The sequence below is a fragment of the Desmodus rotundus genome, chromosome 9 (assembly GCF_022682495.2).
Source record: "Desmodus rotundus isolate HL8 chromosome 9, HLdesRot8A.1, whole genome shotgun sequence".
Classification (NCBI taxonomy): domain Eukaryota; kingdom Metazoa; phylum Chordata; class Mammalia; order Chiroptera; family Phyllostomidae; genus Desmodus; species Desmodus rotundus.
In genome coordinates, this window is record NC_071395.1 from 103,870,551 (window position 1) to 103,896,876 (window position 26,326).

The 26,326-nt window shown below is 50.4% G+C and overlaps 2 protein-coding genes across 10 annotated transcripts in view; one reads left to right on the plus strand and one right to left on the minus strand.

Annotated features, from left to right (window-relative positions):
• The first annotated feature begins 9,059 nt into the window (after positions 1–9,059).
• On the plus strand, positions 9,060–22,454 carry LOC112316385 (transcription factor CP2-like protein 1). 4 transcript variants are annotated; one of them, XR_011650408.1, is made up of 17 exons: positions 9,060–9,196; positions 9,652–9,803; positions 9,937–10,010; positions 10,952–11,057; positions 11,165–11,271; positions 13,465–13,617; positions 13,857–13,967; positions 14,436–14,533; positions 14,753–14,807; positions 15,074–15,167; positions 15,524–15,614; positions 16,046–16,128; positions 16,591–16,736; positions 16,865–16,916; positions 18,752–18,811; positions 18,891–19,018; positions 21,978–22,454. XR_011650408.1 is itself a non-coding variant. In XM_024573244.4 (15 exons), the coding sequence occupies exons 1-15, from the start codon at positions 9,114–9,116 to the stop codon at positions 17,380–17,382; spliced, it is 1,443 nt and encodes a 480-aa protein (XP_024429012.3). In that variant the 5' UTR covers positions 9,060–9,113; the 3' UTR covers positions 17,383–17,587. The 4 variants fall into 4 exon arrangements, 1 of the variants encoding a protein (XP_024429012.3); XR_011650409.1 differs by having other exon boundaries at positions 18,891–18,993; XM_024573244.4 differs by lacking the exons at positions 18,752–18,811; positions 18,891–19,018; positions 21,978–22,454 and adding an exon at positions 17,345–17,587.
• A 2,664-nt stretch (positions 22,455–25,118) lies between these two features.
• Positions 25,119–26,326, minus strand: part of FBXL20 (F-box and leucine rich repeat protein 20) — an 82,178-nt gene continuing 80,970 nt past the window's right edge. For all 6 annotated transcript variants that reach the window (XM_045182350.1, XM_024573435.3, XM_024573437.3 and 3 more), the window contains one exon: positions 25,119–26,088. In XM_045182350.1, the coding sequence (XP_045038285.1) occupies positions 25,981–26,088 (108 nt within the window). In that variant the 3' untranslated portion in view covers positions 25,119–25,980. The remainder of the gene's footprint in view (positions 26,089–26,326) is intronic.

The window sequence follows — 26,326 nt, forward strand, 5'->3', positions numbered from 1 at the left end:
ATAGATCCTACCACAAATGGAGTTAGATCAGGGGGTAGGGAAAGGTGGCGAGGGAAGCAGGTTCTTGCCCTCCAAGGAGTCTTCTGTCCGCTTCTTCTGAAGGTAGCTATTATAATGCATGTTGCTTACCTGCCCTTTCCGCAAGTACCCCTCCCTCGCCTCCTGTCCTGACCAAAAGGTCTAGCTTCATCCCTTGGTCTGTCCAAGGAAAGGGGAGTAGGTCGGGGGATTGAGAGACTCCTTTCCTGACTGTGGGTGGAGAGACCTCTGGGTCTAAGTCTCTTTCCTCCTCATTTGCTGCAGGTGATGAGATGGGGGTGGGGGGCGGTGTACTCAAGAAGGTCATGCCTTTGTGCCAGCCCTGGAGGAGAAGCCGAACCCTGTGTCTGCCCATACACCCAGCCCTTCGGGCGGCCTCTGTCCTCTCAAGGATGAGCTCACCACTGGAGCACCGCTCAGGTTACTGTGTCCAAGAATAGAGATTTATTTGACAGTGGCAGAAGTAGGACAAGGGCAGACGGGCTTGTAGGGGCTTAGCCCCCTCTCCCTCCATATCCACCCAATACAATTGCACTCTCTGGCGCTAGCTTTCCTGAAAGGAGCTTCCATAGAAGCTGGCCTCGAACCAGTCTCTCCAAAGGCCCATTCATTACCAGCCTTCTCCCAATCTCCTCTGAGGGCTGTTCTTTTCCCTCTTGCCCAGCCCAGGTCACTCCCAAATCCCCTCCCTGGGCAAATGAGATGTAAGAATGCTCAGAGCACCCTGAGATAGCATCATCAGGTCCCCCACTTATCCTGAGCTGGAGCAACCATGGGTTCTGCATTTGGAGACCTCCTGGGGAGACGTCCCCCTGTTTCTACCAAAGAGCAGACACTCTGGCTTCCTTAGAACCCAGTCCCTGCATAGTCACTAATTAACTGTGACCTTGGGTGAGTAACTAAACCCATTTAGAGCCTTGATTTCTTCATCAGCAAAATGGACATAGTGCTGCCTCACTGTTAGGAGAATGAAGGAGAAGACAGGCAGGGAAAATTAATTTTCTTCTTTCCCTCCTTTCTTCTGGAATATTTGTCCCTTCCCAGTGCTTTTGCTGAGGCAGAGAGAAGAAAGAGCTTCTTTCCCCTCACTTCCCTGGGTCATTTGGAGCCTGTTATTTCATGGGAGAGCCAACCCAGAAAAAGATTCTGCTGAAACATGGAGGAGAATTCCTAAGGGAATCAGTGGTACCAGGGACCAAGGAAAGTTGGGAAAGTTGGTGGGGCCTGGCCCCATCTGATCTTGGCATCAGGAGCCTAAGGTGGGGTGAGTGAGGAGGAGGCAGGGGGCTGGATGCCATGACCTCTGGATGTCCTTTCTGGAAGTGTTTTGGAGAAGTCTTTCATGAACTAAGTCTGAGTCATTGTCTCAGCGCCAACAACTCCTACTGCAGTGGCTCAGGAACAGGCAGGCACAGCCAGACTAGCTTCTCCTGGAGAAGGAGGGACGCTGTCCCATCTCAGATTCGGAGGGCTGAAATGAGGCGTGGGCGAAGCAAAGGGCAAGGTGCCATGGGGGAATGCGTGGCGGTCACACTCTCAGAACTCCTTAGACCGGAAGTCAAAATAGAACTATTGGGGTGCCTCTTCCTAGGAGAGTGGCGTGAGTGAGAGTGGGCGCTGGGCCCTCAGGAGCCCAGGGACAGAGGGATGGACCCAGTGACAAAATCTGCATGGGGCACAGTGCCCAGCACTTTAAGTGAGCCTGATCCTCACCCCAATCTGTCCATTAAAAAAAAAAAAAATCCTAACCCAAGGATATGCTTATTGATCTGAGAGAGAGACATCAATGTGAGAGATACATCATTCGGTTGCCTCCTATATGCATCCGACCTGGGATTGAACCCAAGACCTAGGTGTTTGCCCTGACCGGGGAAGGAACCCACAAACTGTTGATGTACAGGACAACACTCCAACCAACTGAGCCACTGGGACAGGGTCCATCTGCCCTTTTCTTTCTGTTCTGCGATGTTGGGCAGAGAGCTGGCTGTTCTCTGGAGGGACTTTGGTTCCTTTCTTTTTAGATTGGCAGATTTGGACCACATTAGGTTGAAATGGGAAGTTGGGTTAAAATGAGGCGATAATTGCTTATCTCTCAGTATTCTTTTGAGGACTAGATGAGTTAATACATGTAAAGAACTGGACAGAGTACACGCACAATAAATTGTTATTATTGTTATTTTTTAAGGAATCCTTAACCTTGAGCTTGCAAGTGAGCTTCAGGGAATTTGTGAACCTCTTGAAGCTGTGTAAAATTTTGGAGGATAAGCACTTTCTGGGAGAGAGTTAGAGCATTCATCTGCTCCTCAGAGAATTTAAGGCCCCCCGAAGATTAAGAACCTCTGGTCTGAATGACCCCCAGGGCCCCTCCACTAAGAGGTTGAGATTCTCTGATGTGAGGGGTTGCTACTCCTTCCAGAAGGACTGACCTCTTTTCTCCCATGAAAACCTTCAGCTCAGGCCCCTCCCACTGTGGCCTCTGCCCCCATGGGTTGCCAAGGACAGCCCAAGCTGAAAACATGAGTGGCTGGCCTTTCCCTCTGGCTCTAGAATTGATGCCCCAGGGTTGGGGGAAGGTCTAAGTCTGGGTTCTCTTCTCCCAACTGGGGAGAGGCAGAAGGCTGAGTGGGGCTGGGGATGCAGAGCACACCAGGAATGGCCGGCCTTGCCCAGTCTCCCCTGCCTCCCCCTGCCAGCCCACCCCGGAGCCCCAGGGGTAGATAGCACTCTAATGAGCTAAGGCTTGTGGCAGGCATCAGTAATTACGACTTTATGGAAATATAGAAGGCTCTTACGCAAGTGCCTGACACACTTCCCGGCTGTGGCATTTGGGACAGCCAGGTCCCCAGGGGCTGGAGGAGGGCCCCTCCACCTCCAGCTGCCACCAACCCCTGGAGCTCAGGACACTGGCACAGAGCCGCCCTCCCACTGCCTGTGGCACTGTCCATACCACATGCTGAGTGAGCTGTTCCCTCTTTCTGCGCCCCAGGCTCCCTGGAGGGAGCAACGTGGGCTCCAGTGTACACAGTCCTGGCCCTGGCCCCTGCCAAGCCCAGGCTGTCCAGGAGTCCTGTTCTTGTGAGGGGGACGATTCGGTTGGGGATGTTTCCCGCTCCTCCATGAAGAGAACTTTTCTTTCCAGGAAGATGTCCCCTTCTACTCTGTCTTTTTCTCCTTGAGGCTGGGGATACATGGCTGATGGCAGCCATGGTGGGTGGGTCGGAGCCCCTGGCTGCCCGTCGCCAGGCCCTGTGCCAGTTTGCCCACCACCCACCTCCCAAGCCTCTGATAGTGTCCTGAAGCCACTGCTTTCTTTCTCTAGTCCATTCATTCCTCCTACCCACCTGCAAAGTGTCTGTTACCAAGGTAACAGGAATGCTATCCTTTGGGGTGAGCAAGGAGGTGGAGCCCAGTGGACTGTGGGCACTCTCAGGAGATAGAATTTTAGAGGGATGAGCACTGAGGGAACCCAAACTAGTAAAGGAGGATCCTTTTGCTGGAGAGGGGCCCTGGACACCAACTGGGTGGACGCTGTTTCTGAGAGCTGGTGGAAAAGAGGGAGGATGAAATCTGGAAGCAACTGGATCCAGGGTTAGAGGTGACTCTGGCTTACCATGTGGGAGAAGCATGGGGATGGGGATGCCAAGGAGACTTTGAGGTAGGGAGGGTGGACCCTGCCTGTAACTCCTTGCTTGGGGTCCAGCCCTTTAACGCCTGGGAGAGGTTTTCTGGGTGGGAAAATCTAGAGCTATATGAAGCAGCATGGGGGAGCCTGGGGGCGGGTCTGAGACTATACCGCCCCCTGCAGGCTGCACAGAAAGCAACACTGGATGTCCTGCACAGAAGCGTGTTTGGTCCTGCTTTTGAGGGCCTACATTTGAGACATCTGAACCGTGGGGTCCTACTAAGTGCCTGGAGTAGCAGTGGGCATTGGGATGCCTGGTCCCTGCACTAGAGGTCTGACCCAGAGAGAGCAATAATTCAGAGGGTCTTTCTGAGCAGAGCTCGGGGTAGGGAGCTGTGGGGACAGAGGCCGTCAATTGCACTGAAAGGCAGAAGGGCCAGCGTATTCTAGACAGAGGTAGCAGCCTGGGCAAAAGCGCAGGGATGTGAAACAGAACAGCCTGTGCTGGAAGCGGCGGTCAAACGAGAGGGAGGAGGAGTGGTGAGAGGGAAAGGCAGAAGAAAGTGGACAAATGGCCTTGAACGTTGGGCCAGGAAGCTGAGTTTTCCTGTACAAAGTGGCTTCTCAAACTCACTTGCGGGAGCCCAGCAGTGCCACGGAGGAAGGAGGGGCTGGGAGTGGCGGAGAGCTGGCAAAGTGGTTCACTCAGAACTTGAGAGCATTTTAAAGACGAGGCTCTATATTAAATGTTTGTGCAAGCTTTGCATTTGACTCCAAGAATATCCATGGGAGTTTTCTAACCGAAAAGTTACTTGAAGCACTAACCATTGTATGTTACTGCTGCCCTGGAAGATGGGCCATGGCCGCCCAGGGGTTTTCACAGCCCAGTGTGGGAACAGTGCTGAGAATGGGGGGGTGGGGGGGATCATGCGTGCTCTTCACAGAGGAGTGGTACTGTCGTTCCTGTGTGTTAGGGGGAGCCTTCTGGCTCCCAAAGGCAACAAAATGAAAACAGAGAGCCGGAGTGGTGGGCTCTTAGGGTCCTCTAGCCAAAGGCTTCGCCGTGGGATGGGCAGGACGGAGTGCTGTGTCTTGGCCCGGGTGGACGGTGGTAGGTGTGCAGGGCAGCGAGGTGACTCAGGGTCCAGCCCCCATCTTGCTAGCTAATCATCTTGGGTGAGGTGCGGCCCTCTGTTTCCTGCTCTAAATGGGAACCGTCCTCCCTCGCGGGGAGATTGTAATGAGCAATGGAGCTGGGCTTTCTCCACGTGGATCGCACAACGCTAACCTCCCAGGGCAAGCTGCTTCCCTTGCCTGCAATGCTTTTCCCTCCTTCCTGAAGCTTGCACGTGCTGCTTATCCCAAGGGAACACCCAAGTCTAGCAGGACCTCGTCTTGGTCGCGCCTGATGAGACCACAAATCCTGCTTCCTGCCCTGTCCTCCCCGTCCTTAGCCTCCCCTCCCCCCACTTATCAAAACCTCAGCAGCCTGGCCACTACCCTTCATATTACTTACCCTCAGGGCCCACAGCCTGGGAGTGGGGCTGAGAGCATTTTGTCCCCATTTTGCAGCTGGGAAGGTTGAAGCTCAGAGAGGCTCAAAGTTGCTGCCGTCATGGGAATAATCAGGTTCCTGGGTCTAATATTTCTTCGGGAGTTGTTGAATGAATGAACACACAGGTGAGAAATGCTTCCCCCATCAGCCCTTCTTTCTCTGGGGAGAGGTAGACTTCATCCTTCAGCTCTCCAGGTTGGAATGCTGTCTGCAGATTGATTTTAAAATTCGATACCAGATCTCAGGTAGAGTGAGGCATAGGACAGTGAGTAAGAACAGGGACTGTGACCCAGATAGTTTGGGTTCAAACCCTGGCTCCATTTTCTCTTAGCTGCGAGATCTTGAGATGACTACTTACCTCTCTCAGCCTCAGTTTCCCCATCTGTGTAATGGGGGGGCAGATAATAAAATAATAGCATCTTCCTCAGAAGGTAGACTGTTTGAAAAGCACTGAAGAATAGTTTATTTGACAAGCAAGCCCTCTATATTTATACATTGTGGAAATAAACCTGTAAGTGTTAAATAAATAAACCTGTGATGCACGAGGCACGAGGCACTGGGGACACATAGAAGAAAGACACCCACATTCACTGAGGGCTCAGCTATCATCTCATTCGGTTTCCACTCTAACCCTACGGGGGGGCGGCTCTCATCAACCTCTTTCCATGGTTGCAGCATGAGGCTCCAGAGGTTAAGTTAATTGCCCAAAGCCACACGGCTGCACTTGGATTCAGTCTATCTTGACAAATACACCCTTCATCTCAACACTAGCAAAACTGTCTTAATCCCTACCCTCAAGGGACTTCCACTCTTTGGGGGGAAAATAGACAAAGTACACAAAGAATAAGTTGCACGTCAGAAGACTGCTATGAAGGAATTTGGTGAAGGGCAGAGACCGGACATGCAGAACATGAGCACCATCTGCCGGAAGGGTTAAGAAGCAGGCAGTAAGTCTGATGCGTGAAAAGGGGAGAGGGTATCTTTCCAAGGCCAGACTTACTAGGAGTTGAGAGGGACTCTCAGGAATAAAGAATTAGGGGCTTAGATCCAGGCCTATGCATTGCTGAACTCTAAGGGGCGCTGTTTAGTGTGGTGCCCTTTGGAGCTGGGCACCCCAAGTCCTCAGAGACACTTTCCTGGGAAGAGGGACCGCCTCTTGGGGGTGGAGGTGTTTGTGTCCACAGACACACAGACCACGCAGGAATTGCCATATGGCATTGTCAGCTTCCTCTGTGCGTGCGTGTGTGTGCACACGATGTCTAAAAAATCATGCTGTCATTCCTTCCTTTTTAAAATAATTTCGCCTGAAACTCATGGCCCAGGCCTTTTGACCGCCAATGTAGGGGTAGCAAAAGGTGTCTCCGGAGCCCTTTGTAGTCAGGATTCCACCTATTCAGGTACACTGTGTGGAGTGAGAGGGAGAGAGAGTCACTCAATAGTAGTCACTCAATAACTGTTTGTTGAATGAATGAGTGAATGAATGAATGACACCTTTCCTCTCAGCTCCTCTTTCTTTGAGGGAGGGGTAGACCTCACTCTTCAACTCTCCAGGGTCAAATGTTACGTGGGGATAGGAAGCAAAACCAAACAAAATGTTTTGGTTAGAGGAGAAAAGGACACGGAATTCTTATTTCTCAGCACTTTTACAGATAAAAAGTTAGTTTCTTGGCTTAAGGAACCCAAGAGGGTATTATTGGGATGGAGTTATGCCATGGCCTAGAAAATGACAGAGCATTTTGGGTGGCAAAAAAATACGTTTAAAAAATTGCACCCAAAAAATTTGCCCTGAAATTATCTGTGTGTGGGGAAGTTTCTGGGACAGTCATGTCTGTACCCCCCAGGACTCGGGACCCTGGGGTCCTTGCTGGTGTCCCCCGCTACCTCAAACCCTGGAAGAAGATTCAGTGCCACAGACTTCCCATTAATCCTCACCGCCACACTGGGTGGGGGAGAGGCCTTGCTTCCACTCAGAAAGGTAAAGGGAAGGCTTCTGGGCCATGCCTCTGCCTCCTGGGGGGCCTCACACTCACCAGGGCCTGAGACTCCTTTGAGAGTGGGCTGCCTGGACCACCAGGAGTTTCCTAAGGCCTCTCTGGGCTTGAGGGTGGGTTGTTCAGACCCTGTGCCATGCTGTCGAGGGGGCGCAGTGCAAGAGTGGGGTGGGGGGCTGCAAGTGGTGAGGATCCACTGCCTCAAGCCAGGCCTCTTTCCTTAGAGAGAGAGCCATAGAAAACCTGGAACAGGCCCAGAAACCCCTGGGTGGGGACAAAAAAGTGCAGAGCGGTGGAAGGAAGGGGTAGCAGCCAGTAGGGAAGAGATGGAACCCAGGCGGGGGTGAGGGGGCTAGGTGGGGGAGGAGATCAGCAGCTCGGGAGGTGGAGGGTGGGTAAGAAGGCAGGGGATTGGGTGCTGGAGTTGGAGCCCCCTTCCAGGACCATTCCTGCGGACGTCCTCAAAGGGGGCCCACACCAGCCCCCACCTTTTCTACTTCCACCCACCTGCTTATCTCCTCTGCCCTGCACCCTGCTGTTCCCAGGCCAGGGCCAAGGAGGCCAGGACCCCACCCATGCCCCTTCCCTTGGCCTTCCTGGGGTCCTGCTCTGCCCATCCTGGGAGGGCTCCACGGAGGTCTCTTTGCCTTGAATCCAGCTTTGGGCGATGGGTGGGCCCTCCAAGTCTTTGGGATCTTATCACGGGGATCTCGGGCACTTGGGCTTCTTTGGCCCCCACCGCCAGGCACGTTCCCATTCCCTTCTCCTCCCCTCTTCCATTTTTTCTGGCTTATCATAGGCGAAAGCAGGTACAGGAACCAAGGGCCAGGTACCTGGAGATGGAGGTGCCCTGCCCGGTGTGGGGTAGGGGGCACTTTGGTTCTCCCTCCCCCCAAGGCAGGCTTCTCAGAATCACAAAGCCTGGACAGCTAGGGTCACCTGGGCTCGGGCTGTGTGTTTAGAGCCCTGTCTCTCTGCTCTCTGCAAGGCCCGTGTCTGTTTACACCAAACACAGAAGTCGGTGCATGGGCACCAGGGGCTGGGGCTGTCTGTGTGCAGTGACAACAGGGGCCGATCACGGGGAAGGAAGCCGTCCCCTGGGCAGACTGTATTTGTCCATAAACATAATCCACCCCATTCCCCAGGGCGGAGGAGGGGCAAAGAAACCCACTCTACCGGAGCTCCACTCCTTCTACTGCCTGGGGATGGGTCGCCCCCAGGCACACCCCTCTCCTCCCCACAGGCAGGCTTTCCCTCCCTAAGTTGTTTCCACAGCAAGCTGGACTATGTTCTGTAAACTCCAGTCCCCTGGCCAGGCAGCCCCAGCAAAGGGACAGGTGTCTTGCCGTCCCTGCACCTGTGTGTGGGTGTCAGAGCAGAGGAGGGTGGGAGGCCAGCGAGGAGCAAAGACCCTTTGCAGGTCCATGTGATGCTGCATGTCTGCTTGTGTGTCCCCTGGGAGTGGTCAGGTTCCTTCCATGGGTCATGTGGGGGGTCCAGGCCCATAGGTCTCAGGATTCCACATGGCTCATGGATCTGGGGCCAATCTCGAAACCTAAGCATATCCCTCATTGTCTCCGGGTCTCTTGGGGAACGGTGGGGGCACGGATGTCCGTCCTTGTGACTTTGTTTTGCTGCACCACCATCTCCTCTGCAAGTTAATGATTGGTAAGGAGCACTGGGGACACCATTTCTTGATTAACCCCCAGCTTGGGCTGCCTAACAGGTCCAGAGTTTCCTCGACCCCTGGGTACTCAGCCAATCAGAGGGCCCAGGCCTCACCCCACCCTTCAGTGGGTTTGCTTCTGTATATAGAGGCTGAGGCCCCAGGTAGACAGCCCAGCGGCTCCAGCCCAACCCAGTGCTGAGCTCTCTGCCACACACCTGGCCCTGCTCCCTTTCCAAAATGCTGTTTTGGCACAACCAGCCTGAACACCTGTGGCCCAGCCCTGGGGAACTGTACTCTGGGCCTCCGAGTAGCTTGCTCAGGTAAGGGCCAGACCTGCTTTGCTCAGTCCCTGGTCTGAGCTGTGGGCCATCTGTTTCAGGTGGAGGACGATGGGCTTCCTGCTCTTGGGTTCCTTTGAGGGTGGGCAGTGGTTTAGTGGGTCCTGGGCTATCTCAAAACATTTGGTCCACCACCTGCTCAGGATACTTCAGTTGGGCATTGACTTGGTATCAGGCAAGCCCTGAGGTTGCAAACAAGTAACTGACTTCAGCTGTTTGCAGATGTTTGCGAATATCTGGGACTTGCATCTTAATGGAGGCCTCCCAGAGGCCACAGGAGCTGAATGGGGGCCCGCCTGGCCCTGGCTGCTGCTAGAGTGCCTGCTTGAGGACCCTCGAGGCTCCCTGGAGATAGGACCTGGCAGAGAGAGTCAGAGCCCCGTAGGGGATGGAGTGGATAGGGCAGAAGGCAGGCAGTGCTCTCCTCTCCCTGGCAGGGAGTCCCTGCCCTTGCCCTACCTGAAGCAGGAGGAGCTGTCCAACATGCCCAGCACGGAGCCTCCTGGCCCCACATTCCAGTATGTGCTCTGTGCAGCCACCTCACCAGCCGTGAAGCAGCAGGAGGAGGCCCTCACCTACCTGAACCAGGGTACGCCGGGCCTGGGAAGGAAAGGGGTTAGTGGGGCAGCAAGCTCTGGGGGCTGTGCCATGGTGGGCTGGGGAGGCAGGCTCCATCTCTGCCCCTCAGAATGGGGCTCACACATCCCTTTAATCTCTCCCAGGCCAGTCCTATGAGGTGCAAATGCTCTGCACCTCCAAGTGTGGTGATGCCACCCAGGGGCCCCGGCTGCTAAAGGTAGGTGCATCTCCTCCCAGATTTGGCAAAGGCTCGGTATGACTGTCCCTCTGGGCAGGAAGCCAATGTCATCACTGTGATGTCATTGTCAAGTAGAACCCTCCCAAGTCCGCCTTTTAATTTGACCTTCACAGTGATGGGCAGGAATTGTTGAGGCAACAGGCACAGAGAGGTTAAGTGAGGGGTGTCAAACTCATTTTCACGGGGGACCACATCAGCCTCACCGTTGCCTTCAAAGGTCTGAGTGTAATTTCAACTCCTTAACAGTTAAGGAGTAGTTACATGTATACAGCCCTAAAATTATTTCGGCCCTTTGAAGGACACCTTAAGGCTGATGTGGCCCGCAGTGAAAATGAGTTCGACACCCCTGGGTTAGGTATTTCTCAAGGAAACAGTCAGTAAGTAGCAGAACTGGGAGTCAGAAATAAGGTATTCACACATGACTCCTCTCAAAAAGTTATTCATGCAGCTCCCATTCATTGCCGGACACTGTTCTCTGAGCTAGGGATTCGGCAGTAGAGAAACAGGTGTAGTCCATTCCCTCAGGGGGCTTGCATTCTACTGAGTGAGACGAATGTGTGATTACACAAATTATATGTAATTAGAAGTTGATTCACAAATTGCAAATTGATAAGTGCTGCAAAGAAAAGAGAGGGGTAGAGTGACTAAGAGTGGGGAGGGATTAACTCCCCTATTTTACAGATGAGGAAACCGAGGCTCAGGGTCTCTAAGTTACTCCTCCGGTTTCGGTTTCACAGCTTGTGAGTGAGGGGCAGGTGCGCATCTAGACCCAATGCAGCGATTCTAAGTCTTCTGCCCCGTGGGAGTGGGACGCAAGTCGGGGGAAGGGTGGGATGGCTGGCCTATGCCAGGTGTGGGAAGTGCTTCCCAAAAGCCCAGGAGCCCCCCGCCCCACGCGCCTCGCCCTGCTGCGCCCGCAGAGTGTGGCGCGTGTGGTGTTCCACGACCGGCGCCTGCAGTACACGGAGCAGCAGCAGCTGGATGGCTGGAGATGGAGCCGACCCGGGGACCGCATCCTGGACATCGGTGAGTGGGGAGGGGCATGGACCCTTGGGGGCCACTCTGTGGCCTGGAAGCCCTTCTGGCTGGGGAGGGCGGAGCCCTGCTCCTTGCTGGCCACCTTGTGTCTGCAGACGTGCCGCTGTCTGTGGGGCTGATGGAACCGCAGGCGCCGCCCTCACAGCTCAACACGGTGGAGTTTCACTGGGACCCGGCCAAGAGGACGTCCCTCTTCCTGCGGGTGAGTCTGAAGCTGCAGGTCACGTGCAGGTGGCAGCAGCCGTGGTGGGAAGGGACGGTGAGTTTCAGTGGGGGTGAGAGGACAAGAAGACGAAATCACTTCCAGAAAACACCTTGAGGAAAAAATACAGATAACAGTTTCTCAAATGTCACCGTAAGGTAGGGCTGGTTGAGCGTTAAAGCGGTGGAAGAAACTACAAACACAGGACGCAGCTTCAGAGCAGGTCAGCCTCATAAAATGATCATTAAGATTTCAAATACATCATGGGGATGTAAAGCACAGCGTAGGGGATGTAGTCAATGATACTGTCACAACTATGTGTGGCGCCAGGTGGGGACTTGAGTTACTGGGAGACCACTTCATAAGTTATGTAAATATCTACCACTACGCTGTACACCCAAAGTAACAAAAAAATAATATCGAATGTCAACTGTAATCGAAAAAGAATTTTAAAAAATATTTCATATATAACTGTTCAAAGACTCAGAAAGTTATCATTGGTAAGGTTGGGGAAACGGGCACTCTCCTGTCCTGAGAATGCAGACTGGCACACCCACCCTGTAGGTGTGGTGGCCCTTAAATGTATTACATTTCATATTCATACCTTTTGACCCAGTAGCTCCACTTAATGTGTCCTGTAAAAGATTGGGCATAATCGACATGTCCGTCAGGAGAGGACCGACTTCCAAGTGAGTTTAGTACAGACTGACAATGGGAACTCTAGCCCTCAAAGTGATACTCAGAAGTACCTCATTACAAGAAAACTGCTTCCCTGTATGTAAAGAATAGGCAGAATAGGAACTTGTATTTCAAGTTTAATTTCTATTTTGTAAAAAACAAAAGTGTGTGTGTGTGTGTGTGTAGACAATTTCCCCCCACTTCTTGCCCGGAGAAAAGATGGGAGGAGGCAATACTTGGATGCCAACAGTGTGTCTCTGAGGGGTGGAGTGATAGGAGATGCCTGCATTCTTCTATATTTTTTTTCAGTGTTCTCCACATTTGCTGTGTTGAATAGATTTCCCTTTGCAATCAAACGATATTGTCAAAGTCACCTGTAAGTCCCTTTTCTGAGTGCCCACCATGGTCTAAACACCTGGACTGGGAGTCAGGCAGCTGTGGCTCAATACCAGTCTCACCGCTCCCTAGCACGGACCTCGCCCAGGTGGCATACTCTCTGGAAGCCTTAGTCCCCCACCCTCAAAATTAGCCCCTGGAACTGTTCTCCACAGGGTTGTGGGAGGGCTGCAGTGGGCAGTGGGTGTGAACAGAGGGGAAGGCCCTGGTTGCCCTTGGAATCTTGGTGCTAAGAGGAACCCAGGGGTTACAAGTCATGTGGGGAGCAGACCATGAAGGCTTCCTGGAGTAGACTGCTAGATTTGGCAAAAAAAAAAAAAAAAAAAAGAAAAGAAAGAAAGAAGACAATCAGTTAAATTTGAATGTTAGATAAAGATTTTTCTTTTTTAGTACAAGTATATCTGATGTAATACGTGGCACATACTTATACTAAAAAATTATTCGTTGCCCTGGCTGGTGTAGCTCAGTGGATTGAGCACAGGCTGCAAACCAAAGGGTCGCCGGCTCGATTCCCAGTCAGGGCGCATGCCTGGGTTGCAGGCCAGGTCCCCAGTATGGGGTGTGTGAGAGGCAACCACACACTGATATTTCTCTCCATCTCTTTCTCCTTTCCTTCCCCTCTCTCCAAAAATAAATAAAATCTTTTAAAAGATTAATAAAAAATTATTTGTTGTTTATCTGAAGTGCGACTGGGCATCCTGCATTTTAACTGGCAGCCCTACCCTGTAATGGGATAACTTGGCTCAGATGTGAGCAGAGAGAGCTTTCCAGGTAGAGGGTCCCAGGGAGAACTCTGCAGGAGTGCTGGGCCATGGGCTGGCTAGACGGGTCAGCAGGTTCATTACAGGTGAGAGAGAGAGCAGCCGTGCAGTGAGGCTTGACTTGACTCTTCCAGGTGCTCAGATGCCAGGCCCAGGGACTGTGCTTCTCATCCATAGCCTTGGGGAGCCGCTGAAGGATTCTGAACACGAGAAAGAACCTTATAAAGTCGCACTTTAAGCATAGATGTTGCTTGGGAATGCAAAGTGGCTGGCAGGTGACAGGCAGGCAAGAGGTTTCGGGTGGAATCCCTAGAATGTAGGTGGGACCTGGAGTCTCATTGCTTCTTCTCCACCTCAGGTTCACTGCATCAGCACTGAGTTCACTCCTCGGAAAAAAGGTGGAGAGAAAGGCGTCCCCTTCCGCCTCCAGATTGACACTTTCAAGCCCAGTGACAAGGAGCTTCCACCTGAACACCTGCATTCAGCTGGCTGCCTCATCAAGGTGTTCAAGGTAAAGGCAGGGTTGGGTCCCCTCCCCCTCCCTCTCAGGGCTTGTCACCCTGCCTTGCTGGCAGCGTGGATTCTGGCTCTGTTTGCTGTGGGCCCTCAGCCTATGGTCCCATCTCTGGGACGCTTTCCTTCTCTGCGCACGGAGGCATGGGGCTTGATCTCTCTCTTAGAGCTTCTTCTGTAATGAGAAGTGTGCAGGTGAAGAGGGGCCTCTGCGGTCTCCATGTCTCCCTCTTGTAGCCCAAAGGAGCTGACCGCAAACTGAAAACTGACCGGGAGAAGATTGAGAAACAGCCCCTGCATGAGAGAGACAAGTATCAGGCTGCCTGTGAGAGCACAGTCTTCGTGGAGGTGCGTGTTGGGGAGAGAGGTTTGGCGGAGGATCCTCGTTGTACACCTGGGGAAACTGCTCCACGATGGTCACCTCCTTCTCTGTGATTCCGCCCGCTCCCTGCAAAGACAAACTGCACCATCTCTTCAAGACTTCCAGGATCTGACACCTTCCAGGCTGCCTCTCCTGTGCCCTGCCATCGCTGCCACCACACTTCCGCTCCCTCTGCCTGGAGCGCCTCCCTTCCTGCTGCTGCTTCTGCCTAGCTCCTCTAGGAACTCTGCCCCAACTCTCCCAGCCTGACCTGCAGGCTCGTTTACTCTTCCTGTGTATGGAAACTCATCTGCTTGTCACAGACTCCTAGGGCAGGGACCAAGTCTGGCCCAAGGGAGACGCCTTGTCAGCTGTTAATAGACAGATGGAGGGAGGTGAGGGACAGCCACCACTGCCCTCGGACTGTCCAGGCCCACACTGCTGCTTGCCCACAGTGTTCACCGTGGCCGGAGCCCAGTGCAGGACCCTGCCAGCATCTCAGCCCTCTGGCTCTGACTTCCCCCCACTCCTGCAAGCTCCTGTCCCCGGAGAGGTGAGTGAGGATGAACACTCGCTACCAGCCCTTTGGGGTGAGAGTGAAGAGAAGACATCATCCGGGAGGGCAGGGTTGAGAGGTGTGCTGAGGCTGCGGGAAAGGCTCAGCCCTGTACCCTTGGGAACATGTGGGACGACACCTGGCAAGCTCTGTCTCCCAGGGCAGGCAGCGGGCTGCACTGCTCCACAGAGCCCCTGACTTTCTACTCCCCCACAGGTTCTTCTGCTCATCCCCATTCATCTCCGACACCTTGGGGGGCAGCCCAGCTGAGGTGAGTTTTTCCTTTCCAATTCTCCATTCTCTATCCTAAAGCCTCATCTCACGCTCCAGAGTAGGGTGGCCCTGCCCCCTGGTGGACAGATTTGGTATGGCCAACAGATCACAAAACTTCCCTAATGGGAAGGGGCACTTCCCACCCGCAGGATGAGCCTTCCCTCTCAGATTTGGGGCCCCTGAAGGCAGGGGCTCTTTCCCCTACCCCTTGTTCTCAGTCTGTGGGTCCATGGTGTTACCTGGACTGCCTTCTTTATGTCTCAGGATCTGAACCCTGGAGCTTCCGTCCTAGAGACGCAGCAGTGGTTACACTGGCACAGGTTCTCCAGCTACTGCCGGACTCTAGCCAATTTCACTGGTGAGGCTGTAGGGGACTGAGGGCGGGACACTCAGCAGGAAGCCGGCCTCTGTCCTGGCTTTTCTGTGCCCTTCAACTAGCTTCTATTGAAGACTAAGGGTTGCCAGGTACCATGCCTCCTAGGTTCTCTTCTATTAGTCTCTATAATTTACAGACTACCCACTGAGGACAGGGCTCGGAAAGGTCAAATAGCTTGCCTAAGGATACACAACCAGCAAGTAGCAGAGCTGGGGTTTGAATCTAAGTCTGACTCTCCGGGTATACTAGGGCTGTTTGTAGACTCATGTTGGACTGTGTCCCTTGCCAACCTTGTTCCCAGGCCTCTTCCCCCAATCTGGCCCCGTCTGCCTCTGCAGGCACCGATCTGCTGAAGCTCACCCGGCAGGACCTCGTCCAGATCTGCGGGGCTGCCGACGGGATCCGCCTTTTCAATACTCTTAGAGCCAGGTGCTGGGCACTGCCAACCAGGGGCCCTTCCCACTCTCGTGGCACCTACCAATTCAGCTAGTAGTCATGTTTCATAGAATATTCAAGTCAAGAGACCTCTTAAAGGATACTTATTCCACAGAGGAACTCTGGCCCAGAAAGGACACTGACCTGCCCGAAGCCACAGAACAGGCTGGCAGGGCTGGGCTCACAAGCTAGGCTCCTAGACTTCTGTGACCATCCCATATGCATCACTGTTTCTGGGGACAATTAGATTTTTCTCATCTTCTCCCCCCCCAGGCTCCAGCATTCACAAAATGCTTAAGAAATGCTTCATGTTTTTTTCTCCCTGGAGACGTGGGAGGAGGTGGGGTCTCTCCCAGGGATGGGGGCTCAAAGGGAGAGCTGTTAGTTCAGATATGAAGGGCTACTTGACTGTTTTCCTGGCCCAGGCCCATCCGTCACCGGCTGACTTTGTATGTGGCTCAGGCGGCTTCTAGGCAAGAGAATGAGGTTTCTAAGAACCCGGACTCAGGTGAGGTCCTGAACTCTGTCCCCAGAAGAAATTCAGGTGTGGCTGCATGAAATCCCTCTGGCTTGGGGAGAGAGTGATGGTCCACCATTCCTGGGACCCCGAGTGCCCTCCTTAGGATTCCCTGCCTGCCATGGCCAGATTAGTCCTCTTTCCAGGATGTCTTGCTGCTGTTTATTCCTCCATGTTTTGGTTTTCATTTCGTCATTCTATTTGTATGTGGGATTAGAACATTATAATCCTTTTTGGGTACTTGGGTTTCAGTCATAGGTAGATGTCCCATCTCCTCTTTCAACTGGGGTCTCCCTCCCCAGTCTGAGGCCTCCCCAAAGATGAGGAATAGGTGAAGACTAATCGGATTCAAAGCCTTTTTCCTTTACTTTCCCCTCACCCCCATGGTATCTGGGGCCACCCCTGGAACCCCTCCCCCACTAACCCCCTGCCCTTGTGCTGCTCACATCCCAGGCTTTTATCAAGAGATTTCTCTGGATGAACTCAGTACTGTAGAGCTGATGGGGAAACTGGCAGAGCTCTTGGCCCTGCCGGCCAATCAGATCCACCGCCTCTTCCACCAGGGCCCTGGGGGCATTCTCATTCTCCTCAGCGACCAGGTAAAGGTGTGGCGCTGCCCTACAAGGATCCACAAGGGCCTGGCTCACGTGTTTCCCTCACCCTACCCTAGCTTGTTCTGTTTGGCTGCAAGGACCGATTTATCCTAGTGACCCCTTCTCCCTTGCAGGTGGTTCAGAATCTTAAGGATGAATCGTATTTTGTGGCTGTGGTGAAGAAAGGTAGGGGTTTTAGAGGGAGATGCTAGCTTTTTGTCAAAGGGACAGATTCATATAGCTAAAAGCTATTTATTGCTCAGGAAAACCGTGACTGGGAAAAAATGCATTCTCATGACGGGGGGGGGGGGGGGGGAAGTGCCCCAGTTTCTCTGTTAGGGCGTTTGTTATTACAAAGGAAGTGTCTCTTCTGCCCCACCCAACCTGCAACAATCACACGGGTCAGGAGAGCAGATGCTCAACGACCAGTCAGCTGGTAGTTCTGGTTATTTGGATGACCACCCTCTGTCCCCCCTGAGACGCTACAGTACACAGGTGGCTCCCTAAAAATGGTGGATTTGAGAGAACAGTTGGGTGTGGAAGGCACGCTGCAGCGCAGCGGTGATAGTTGGGGGCCAGCCCCAACCCAGTGGTGCCCTTTTTACTGCTTTCAGTGCAGAATCCAGATGGCTACTACCTGGTTCTGACCTAGGCCCAGGGGCGCCCCGCGGCAGCGGAAACTGACGACAGCCTGGCTCTCCCTGGCCGTGTTCACCAGAAAATCCTCGTTGCCAACCCGTCCCGTGTCCTTCCCCCAGGGAGAAAGCCAGCACCCCCAGGCTCACGTTTCTTTCTGCTTAGCATCGCCAGTTGTTGGAACCTGGGACAGAGTTTCCCAAGAGGGGCCGAGCTGGCCAGGCCTGGGGCAAAAAACCCATGAAATGGTTTTGATGAGTTTTTGCCCCTTATTTCGTGTTTAAAATTTTACTTACCCCTTCCATTTTTGCAAATATTATGCACACATACACACTTAATGCTTGATCAATTTTCTTGGTGGAATGGTCCTCTTGGAGAAATGTCCGCTGCCTGAACTGTAGAGCAGGGCAAGGGATGGAGTCTGGGACAAAGGAATAAATAAATGTGGCTGGATTTATTTTTCTCACCTAGTTTCGGCAAAAACCATTCACTACAGCCTCCAGAAGATGGTTCAACTATCAAATCACTGTGCTCATTTGACTGTGGTTCTAGGTATTTGGGAAATACTGTAGCTATTCTTGAACATTGAGGCCATAGGGTTTATTTTTAAAATGTAATTGAATTTATTAATTTTTATTTTTAGGTCTTAAGAAGTCTTTCCCTATATTAAGGTCATAAATACGAATTTTTCAAAGTTCAAATATTAAATTTTAATTTTGTATTTTACTTTTAGATCTGTAATCCACCTGAAACTGATTTTTTGGTGTATATTTTTCCAAGTAGAAAATTTTATATTAAGTGCTTTTTAAAGTGATACCAGGCCATATCTTACTCTTACTTTTCATCCCCTTCTCTCAAAATTTTATCTTAAAAAAGTTTCAAACATACTGAAATGGGAAAAACCGCATTCACGGATTACCTGTTTAATTCCTTATTATTAGTAATTATCATTTACTGACCATCTCTGGTAAGCCTTAAACCAGAAAGCCTCTGACTAGGGAGGGTGGGAAGGAGGCTGGCTCTGCACATTGACTGAACTAAGAATGGATGGGGAAGGGGAAGTCTGCTTATCCCTGGAGACCTACTAAGTGCCTCCCTCAACATTCAGGGATGATTCAATATGGAAAACTGAGTAGGCACCTGCTTGTACTCCTGAAGGGACCCCGTTGGCCTCACCTAGAGGACCAGTTCGCACGGGGCCTTTACCTCATGCAGGATGAGAAGATTTCAAGTGGGGCCCGCCAGCCCACACGAATGTCCAGGGTGTTTCACGGCAGGACAGAACCCTGAGATTAACTTCACATTGCAAGTTCGGCTCCAATGCGCACCTCCACCAAAAGGACAGGGGCCCCGTATCATTAACCTCTGTGTATCTCTCAACCTAGGAGCCTCTAACACAGACCAGACACTGAAATTACTTGCTGAAATGAAGTGACTAAAAGCAGGTAACATGTGTTTACAATGTGCCATTATCAACTCTTTCAATCGTCACAATTCTAAGTGCTGTCACCCCTACTTTAACAGTGATGATGGGACACCTGGCTTTCGGTGGAAGTCAGGCAATGGGATTTGGGAGCTCGTGCGTCTCACCATTTCACTACGGCATCCACGCTCCTTCCTAGCCGAGGTGAGGGCAACAACCCTCAGTGCAGGTAAGGGACTCAGGCTGAACTGTTAGTATCAAAGACAAAAATTTTCAGAAACTGATTTATGTGTCTTTTGTTTTTCTTAGACAAGTTCAAGGTATTAAGAAAGGCTACTAATAAGGTATTAAATAAAGATTATTAGTTAAATAATATTTAAAAATATAAGGATGCCAAAAGAAGCCCCTTCATTCAGCCTCAGGAGCCTCTGCAGTTCTAGGGTTCAAGAAAGTTAAGAATCACAGCTCCAAGTCAGGCTATTTCCGCAGCAAAATGAAAAGCCTTCACAGCTTATTTCCTTTAATTACATCATAAAACAAAATTAGAACATACAGGAAACAATAATAGTTACATAACAATTTATATATTTATATATAAAAACATTTCTTTTTAGTCCAAAGATTTTAAAGCAGAAGGAATCCTCTACTGCCACCTTGGATTTTATTTTGAATGACGCTCCCTCCCCCCAATCTCAAGTGCCAAAAGTATTGGGTGGAAACAGTCACTTGGAAAGCTAATGGAACCTGGTGTTAAGTCACCATGTAGGGAACTGTGTTGGTTCCAGGGACTGGCTGGCTAAGCGCTGGGCAGGCCTGGTGGAGAAACGGTAGGCAGCAGCACCCACACTCTGAGGCACTCCAGGGTAGGCCGCAGGGCTGGGGAAGGCTTAGGCCAGACATGATGTTTGGGATCACACACTCCCAGTCAACGTCCTCTGCATTTCCCCCCCTCAAGGGCTGGGATCAGAGGGGATCCAGTATGGGGGAGGGGGCGGGTGAAAGAGCCTGGTCTGAAGATATGAATGTCCCCCACAGCACCATTTACCCGTCTACCTCCGTCCCCAAGCGCAGTCTGCTGGGCAGGGACAGTCCTCACAGTTCTCTGAGCACCGCACAGGCCCGCTTCTCAGGTCTGTGCTCTCAGGCCCACTGCAAGGGGGGCAACAAGGGGCAGGGGTGGGGAGAGCAGCTGGGAAATGCCCGAGGCAGGTTACTTGGAAGAGATTCCTGGGAGGAAAACAGAGGCGACCAGAGTGGGAGGCATCTGAAGGCCGAGTCATAAAACAGGAATGGAGGAAGGCGAAATTAAGAAGTAACCCTCAGTACTGGACAGCCGCAGAGCCTCAGGGGCCAGCTCCAAGAGCTGCAACAAGTTGAGAAAAAACGCAAGTAGTTTCTGACGAGCCCCGTCCTACAGAAGTTGTAGAGGTCAGTGTGTAATTCAGGGGTCCGGGGAGGAGGGGAGTAAGAGAAGAAATCTCAGGCTCACCTCACCCTGCACTTACTAGAAATTAACAGTCATCAGAGAAGCACAGATAAATTATTCTTAAGGGAAGGAGAAAACTCGTAAACCCAGAAGAGCAGCAGCAAAGGTTTCACGTATTACAGATCTATTACATAGCACTAGGAAAGAAAATCATTCAAGTCTTTAGGGGGGAAAGGTAAAGTAATCAAACCATGCCATTTAGAAACTCCTTTCAAGTTAGGATTTTCTAAGACTTTAGGTTCTCATTCACTAGTGCCTTAAAAAAAAAAATAGAAAAGAAAAACAGGGACTTCAGGTGCTGAGAAGGGTTAGACTCAGGTCAGACCCACATACACGTGTGTGAACAGCAGTGCAGCACAGGTCTGGATTAATAAGAGACAGTAGTAAGAGACAATGACAAGTGAAACTTAGTGGGGCAAAGTTCTTCTTCAACTTTAATTAATAAAAAAAGACATCACTTCAAAGGTTTCCTTGGGTTCTTGGGGTGTGGCAGAAGAGAAAAAGTATGTCTGGACACCTCTCTCCTCCCACCCTTTTGTGGTGGGGATTCACATTGCCTCTCTGTTCTTGCCCTGGTGAACACTGTGCCCAGCAGCAGCTGGGAAGCCCTGGGGGTTCTCTTTCTGTGGTGCCAGCCCCATGTGGCTTGGATGACTCTGGTTAGGTGTGTGGAAAGCAGCTCTCATTGCCAGTAAAAACGGTACAGACCTATTCACATGTGAAGCAGCTGTTTCTGTATGTCCAGGCCAGATGCTTATACCCGAGGCAAAGCACTCCAGTTCCAGAACTGACCCTCTCCTTTACCTAAAAAATCCCACCTACCATTTTCCCACCCTGATTCTTCAAGACACTGAAAAACACAGGGTCAGTTGACACCGTTCCAGCAGCTCACGGTTCTTTTCCCTGAAGGGCAGTAAACCAGGCTGGTGGAGGAAGCCGAGTCAACCCCTGGGAATCAAATTCCACCAGGGGCTAACTCAAAAAACACACAGAGCAGAGATGGAAGGAGAGCATCATGGAATTCCTCTTAACACCTCACATGTGAGCTTGTCCAACAAATTTTTTTCTGCTGAAAATTGAGTGTAACTCTCTCGGGCTCCAAAGATTCACTGACTCAGCTGAGAGGTTTTTATTAACTTTCCTAAGGATCAAATGCTTCACAAATGTACAACTGATGCTCCTAAGAATAAAAGTGGACAAAATAGGTAGACTTGCCTTGAGGGGGGAGCTGCAAAAGCCCTTCAGGCAGAAAACTCACTTGCCTCAAATGGTAGTTTCTGGCAGATAGAAGGTCCCAAGTGACCAGGTAAGCTTAGAGAAGCATTGTTTGCAAGAGAACCAAGATGGTAAGTTAGGGCATCTGGATATAACAAATACAGTCAAATTTTATTAATTATACACTACTGACAGACACGGTCTTTGGCAGCTTTTTGTATCTTCCAATGTCACAATTAGAATTTATGACAGAAATAACGGTGAGGTGAAGCGCAGTCTCCGTACTTCCCTCACTCTCCTACTGCTTTAGGGGTCTTTGCTCCTAGATCATTGTAAGGGGAAGGGCTCTGCTTCAAGTCCAGCCAAACATCCTAAACCTCTTCTCAAACAACGCTCGGCTAATTCACACGGCCTGGGTTTGAGGTGGGTAAAGATCCTAGAACTGGAGGGCAGAGAGAGAAGGCAACCATTTCATAAAATGTTCCAGAAGCTCAAAGCATACCACTGGAAGAGTCTGTCGGCAAGACCCACAACCGGGACAGAAACCTACCCTTCAATCACGCACACAAGGAGCGGAAGGCGGACCAGACCGACCTCCTCTCTCACAGGCGGCGACTGTCACTTTCAGCATAGCACTTGTCAAGTGGTCAGGGGTCTGCAACCACGATGGGCAAGTGTTCTTTCTCTCCAGAACAATCCGGTGCCCTAAGGGTATGCTGCCAATCAGGCGGCAGGGAACTACCCCTTTCTTTCCAGTGACACCATCCTATTTCCTAACAGCTTCAAACCAAGACAGGCTCCATCACATACTTCGTCTGGCCGCCCACGGCGTCAGCGAGCTATCAATCCAGTAACAACACGTTTTACAAGGCAATTAGAATATAAGAACTTGATTGCTATAGCATTATAGCTATATTGACTGTTCTCAGTTTGGAAAGCCCAAAATAAAGCATCATAAAAATATTTACCAGGTATCCCTCTAAGATGTGTCATATAAGGAATATGTAAAACTTCTAATTTGTGTCTGCTAAATCAACTTATTTCATGAACGTGGAAATTTACAAAACACATTTAAGAAATATTTTTACATCCATGGAAGAGCAGAATAGGAGAAAACCCTTTTTACATGAAGTACAATGTACTTTCATATTCCAAATATTGGAGAAAAAAATGAAGCCAGATCCCCTTTAACCGCTCACATCCAGGTTTGACTTCAAACTCAGTAAGCAAACATCAAAGAGCACCCAGTGAAACAAGGCCCAGGCGCACCAGTCACTGCAGGCACGGCTGCCCAGGAGCGTCCCCTGGGTCAGGATGAGGACCCAGAGCGGCGGCCAGACTGGAGAACTCACAGACCAGCAGCATTACCTGGGGTGAGAGGGAGGCTTTAAACAGACAGCGAGGATGGGTAAGAAGGGTATGGCAAAAGTCAATTAAGAAAAAAAGCTGGAATCACTTTGATGGGGTCAATGAAGAGGATGTAAAAGATACTGATGTAGCAAATGATGCTGGAAAATGTAAGGGTAGAAAGGCTGCTTAGAAAAACCATGATCTGGGTGTTTCGTAACTTTCTCCAGAGGACACTGCAAGGACCCCCCTGGCTATTGGCAGGTTTATGGCAATAACTTTGAAGGTACCTTCTTACTTCTTCCAACTCTCTTCTCTGCTCACACTGCAGTTTTTCATTATAGAAGGCACAGTGTGGAGGGGCTCTGGCGTCAGACAAATGGAACAATAAGCTTTTCCTAAGGAGAGTTACACCTGTGAAACCTTACTAAATTTTCAAAAGTGTCCCTGACGTTGAAACAGGAAGATGACAGGACCCTTTCCACCTGACCAAAAACTTACCATGTTCTGGGTTCTCAAAGTCCTGGCACATTTCATCAGCTGGCTGGCATGGGTTGCAGACTGGCATAAAAACTGTATTTCCTTCCAAGCCTGATGGGCCTGAAGTTTTCCTGAGAAAGGAACAAGTCTCCTGCCTGACCACATACTGCTGCACATCCCAGGCTTTTATTCTGTCACTTGGCTGTTCTCTGCCCAGGCAGGCAAGGGTCGCCTGGGCAAGTCCACATGGCCCTGTATGTGGGTACACTCTTTGAAGAGAGAAACAGCATTTCCAGGACATTCATGCACCGGTGAGTAGGGTCTTTTAAACTTATATACATACTTTTTCAAGTAAAGAAGTACCTTTATAGTCTCAATTCAAATCCACAATCACTAATCAATCAGGGTTTTATGGTCAATTTGTTCAGACACTATAAAAAAACTGTGTTAGAGCAGATGGCTCCTAAATATTACTTTTTAGTTTTGTTTGAATGAGTAACCTGGGGATCTGAATATCATGAACTACACCTGGAAGCGTGTGTACAAGTATATATATTGATTATGTGTGGGGTAGAGCCAGGAGAGTGAGTCTCACTTCAGAAAGTATGTTTCTTACACCGTAATTTGAAAACAGGATAAGGGGAAATGGGAATTAAAACTGTAATTTGAGTTTTTAAAAGGGAATAATTAAATAGAATTTAAAATAAATATAACATATTAAATACTGATGGGTCACGTACATTTCTAAGACCCTTTTATGTGACTGCCTGGGAGGAAATAAATCACATGTAATTCTCACACATGCTGGTTGCACCAGCACTCGAAGCACTAAAACAAGTCTTTTAACCATCTGGGTCATGCAGATGATCTAGTATCACGGTGGGCTGCACACTAATGTTCTAAAAGGCAAAAGAAAGGAAAAAAAAAGCCAACCTATTAAAAAAATCATATAAGCTTTCTAATCTTGGGGTTTAGAAATCTACTTCTACTACTTTAAAAACTCACCTCATCGAGCATGATTTTTTGGGTGGGGGAGGGGTATAGGGAACCTATCTGCGTGGAATGAGGGTGGGGGAGGGGAAGCTTCTTTGACTGAGACTTGGGCATTGAATATTCTACCCCGCTGTCAGGTCTGATAATCAGGCTGGGCAGAGGCACTGAACCCCCTACTTCCTCTCAATGTTCTCTTTCTGCTGCCCCAATTTCTCCATCTGCCTACACTTGTATTTCATTCATGGGAAGTTTAAAGCACAAGAGAGATGCGGATGACAGGTTCTGAAAAGGTTCTGGTCCTTTGAGGTTTCAATATTCGATATGATACCACCAACACTGACCCACAGCTGACCAGCTGTGACAGGGTCATTCTAGCATTCCATGGGCTGAAATGGGGGTGTGGGGGAGACTGATTAGCTAGACAGCACAGCTTCCCTAGCAGCATTCCTGCTAAAACAACACTGTCTCACAGGCACTAGTCTGAGTCGTCACCGATCACGCAACATGTCTGAGTTCAGGCGGTGGGGGCTCTCAGGCTCAGTTCCGGGGTTTGCCACTCCGCTCTTCACTAGCAACGCATTTTGCTTTCCTCATTAAGTGAGTGGGACTTGGCAGAGGGAAAGATGTGCAGGGGAGTAGTGGCCGTATCATGCGCATCACGTATATCACATGACGTTAACAGAAACCAAAAAGCAAAGTTTACTTTCATCAAAATAGTTTTAGCTCAAATTCTTTTTATAACTTTTCTTGCTTCTGTAATAAGTTTCCGTTCAGACTGGCAAAGATTCAGGCAGGGTCCCCTAATGGCAAAATTTAGAATTAAAAAAATATTTATTGATAATGTCTCTTTTAAAAATGTTTGGTAACCCCAACTAATCATCCAAAATGCAAACTGTAAACACAATAGCAAAAGAGTAACAACTGTGAGTAAGCAGACTGAACAGATGACAGACTGAGCAAGAACGCAGGAGGGAGCAACAGAGGACAGCAGGTGCACGAGAGTGCTACAGGGAGTGACAATTTGAGTGAATAAGTAACCACATTTGGACCACAGAGATTTCAATGCAATCATTTAGGAAACCTCTGGGCCAAATACTAAAACAGAAGGTGGAAGGGAGGAGCCTTCTTTGTGAGCATGCTCAGCATGTTGGCATGGGAACGAGGAAGCACAGAAGCTGTGTAGTCATCTCACAATGGATGGCTACCATTTATAGGATGCAAAGAAATTTCCTTTCTGGTCCCTGGATACAACATATATTGTTTTTCTATGCTTTCCTTGACCCTGGAAGACTGCAGTTGCTCTTCCAAATTTGCCAAAGAAACCCCTTAACAAAATAAAGAAACTGTAGTAGCAGTAACACTGGGTTTGCTGGAATGCCCCCTTCCCCTACCTCGCCTATAATTTTCTTCCGGGTATGTCCAACAGGAATGGTAAGGTTTTACCAATCCACTTGATAAAGCCAGCACGATCTTCAGTCCCCCGGTCACAGAGCTAGAGTGGGTGGGGGTGAGCGCGGGTATGTGTATGTACGTGTGGCTCTGGGAATCTGGATGCTGCCTCACTTTGTAACCCTTGCCCAGAATACTGGGGTCGCTTCCACTGGAGACTCCACGGTAACTCTAGAAGTGTCATTAAATACTCAGTTCGCCAAGGTTGACCACCTCCACTGTCATAGGATGATGCAGCATCTGCAGAAGCGCTGTCTGCTGCCCCCTACTGATGGGGGTGGAGTGACAGGTGCGAAGTAGGCGTGGACTTTAATATTGGGTAAATGGGTCTGAAACAAGACAGAAACATTACTGAGAGAGAGGGCTCAAACAGAAAGAGCAATGTTGCTTTTCAGAAAAAACGCTGAGAGGCTGAGTGGCCATGAAAGCAGGCCAGAGGCTGAACACTAGCAGCCAGACGTTGAGAGGCCTGGGTTCTACTCTGCATCATCCCACGTTATTCTAAACAACTGACTCACCTCTCCTAACTTTTGGGACCTGCTTCCATAACACTACAACCGGGGAAAA

Coding starts and splice junctions, on each gene's coding strand:
- LOC112316385 (XM_024573244.4), top strand. CDS start 9,114: ATGCTGTTTTGGCACAACCAGCCTGAACACCTGTGGCCCAGCCCTGGG. Junction 9,197..9,651: donor CCTCCGAGTAGCTTGCTCAG/GTAAGGGCCAGA, acceptor TCTCCCTGGCAG/GGAGTCCCTGCCCTTGCCCT. Junction 15,615..16,045: donor TTCAATACTCTTAGAGCCAG/GTGCTGGGCACT, acceptor TTCCTGGCCCAG/GCCCATCCGTCACCGGCTGA.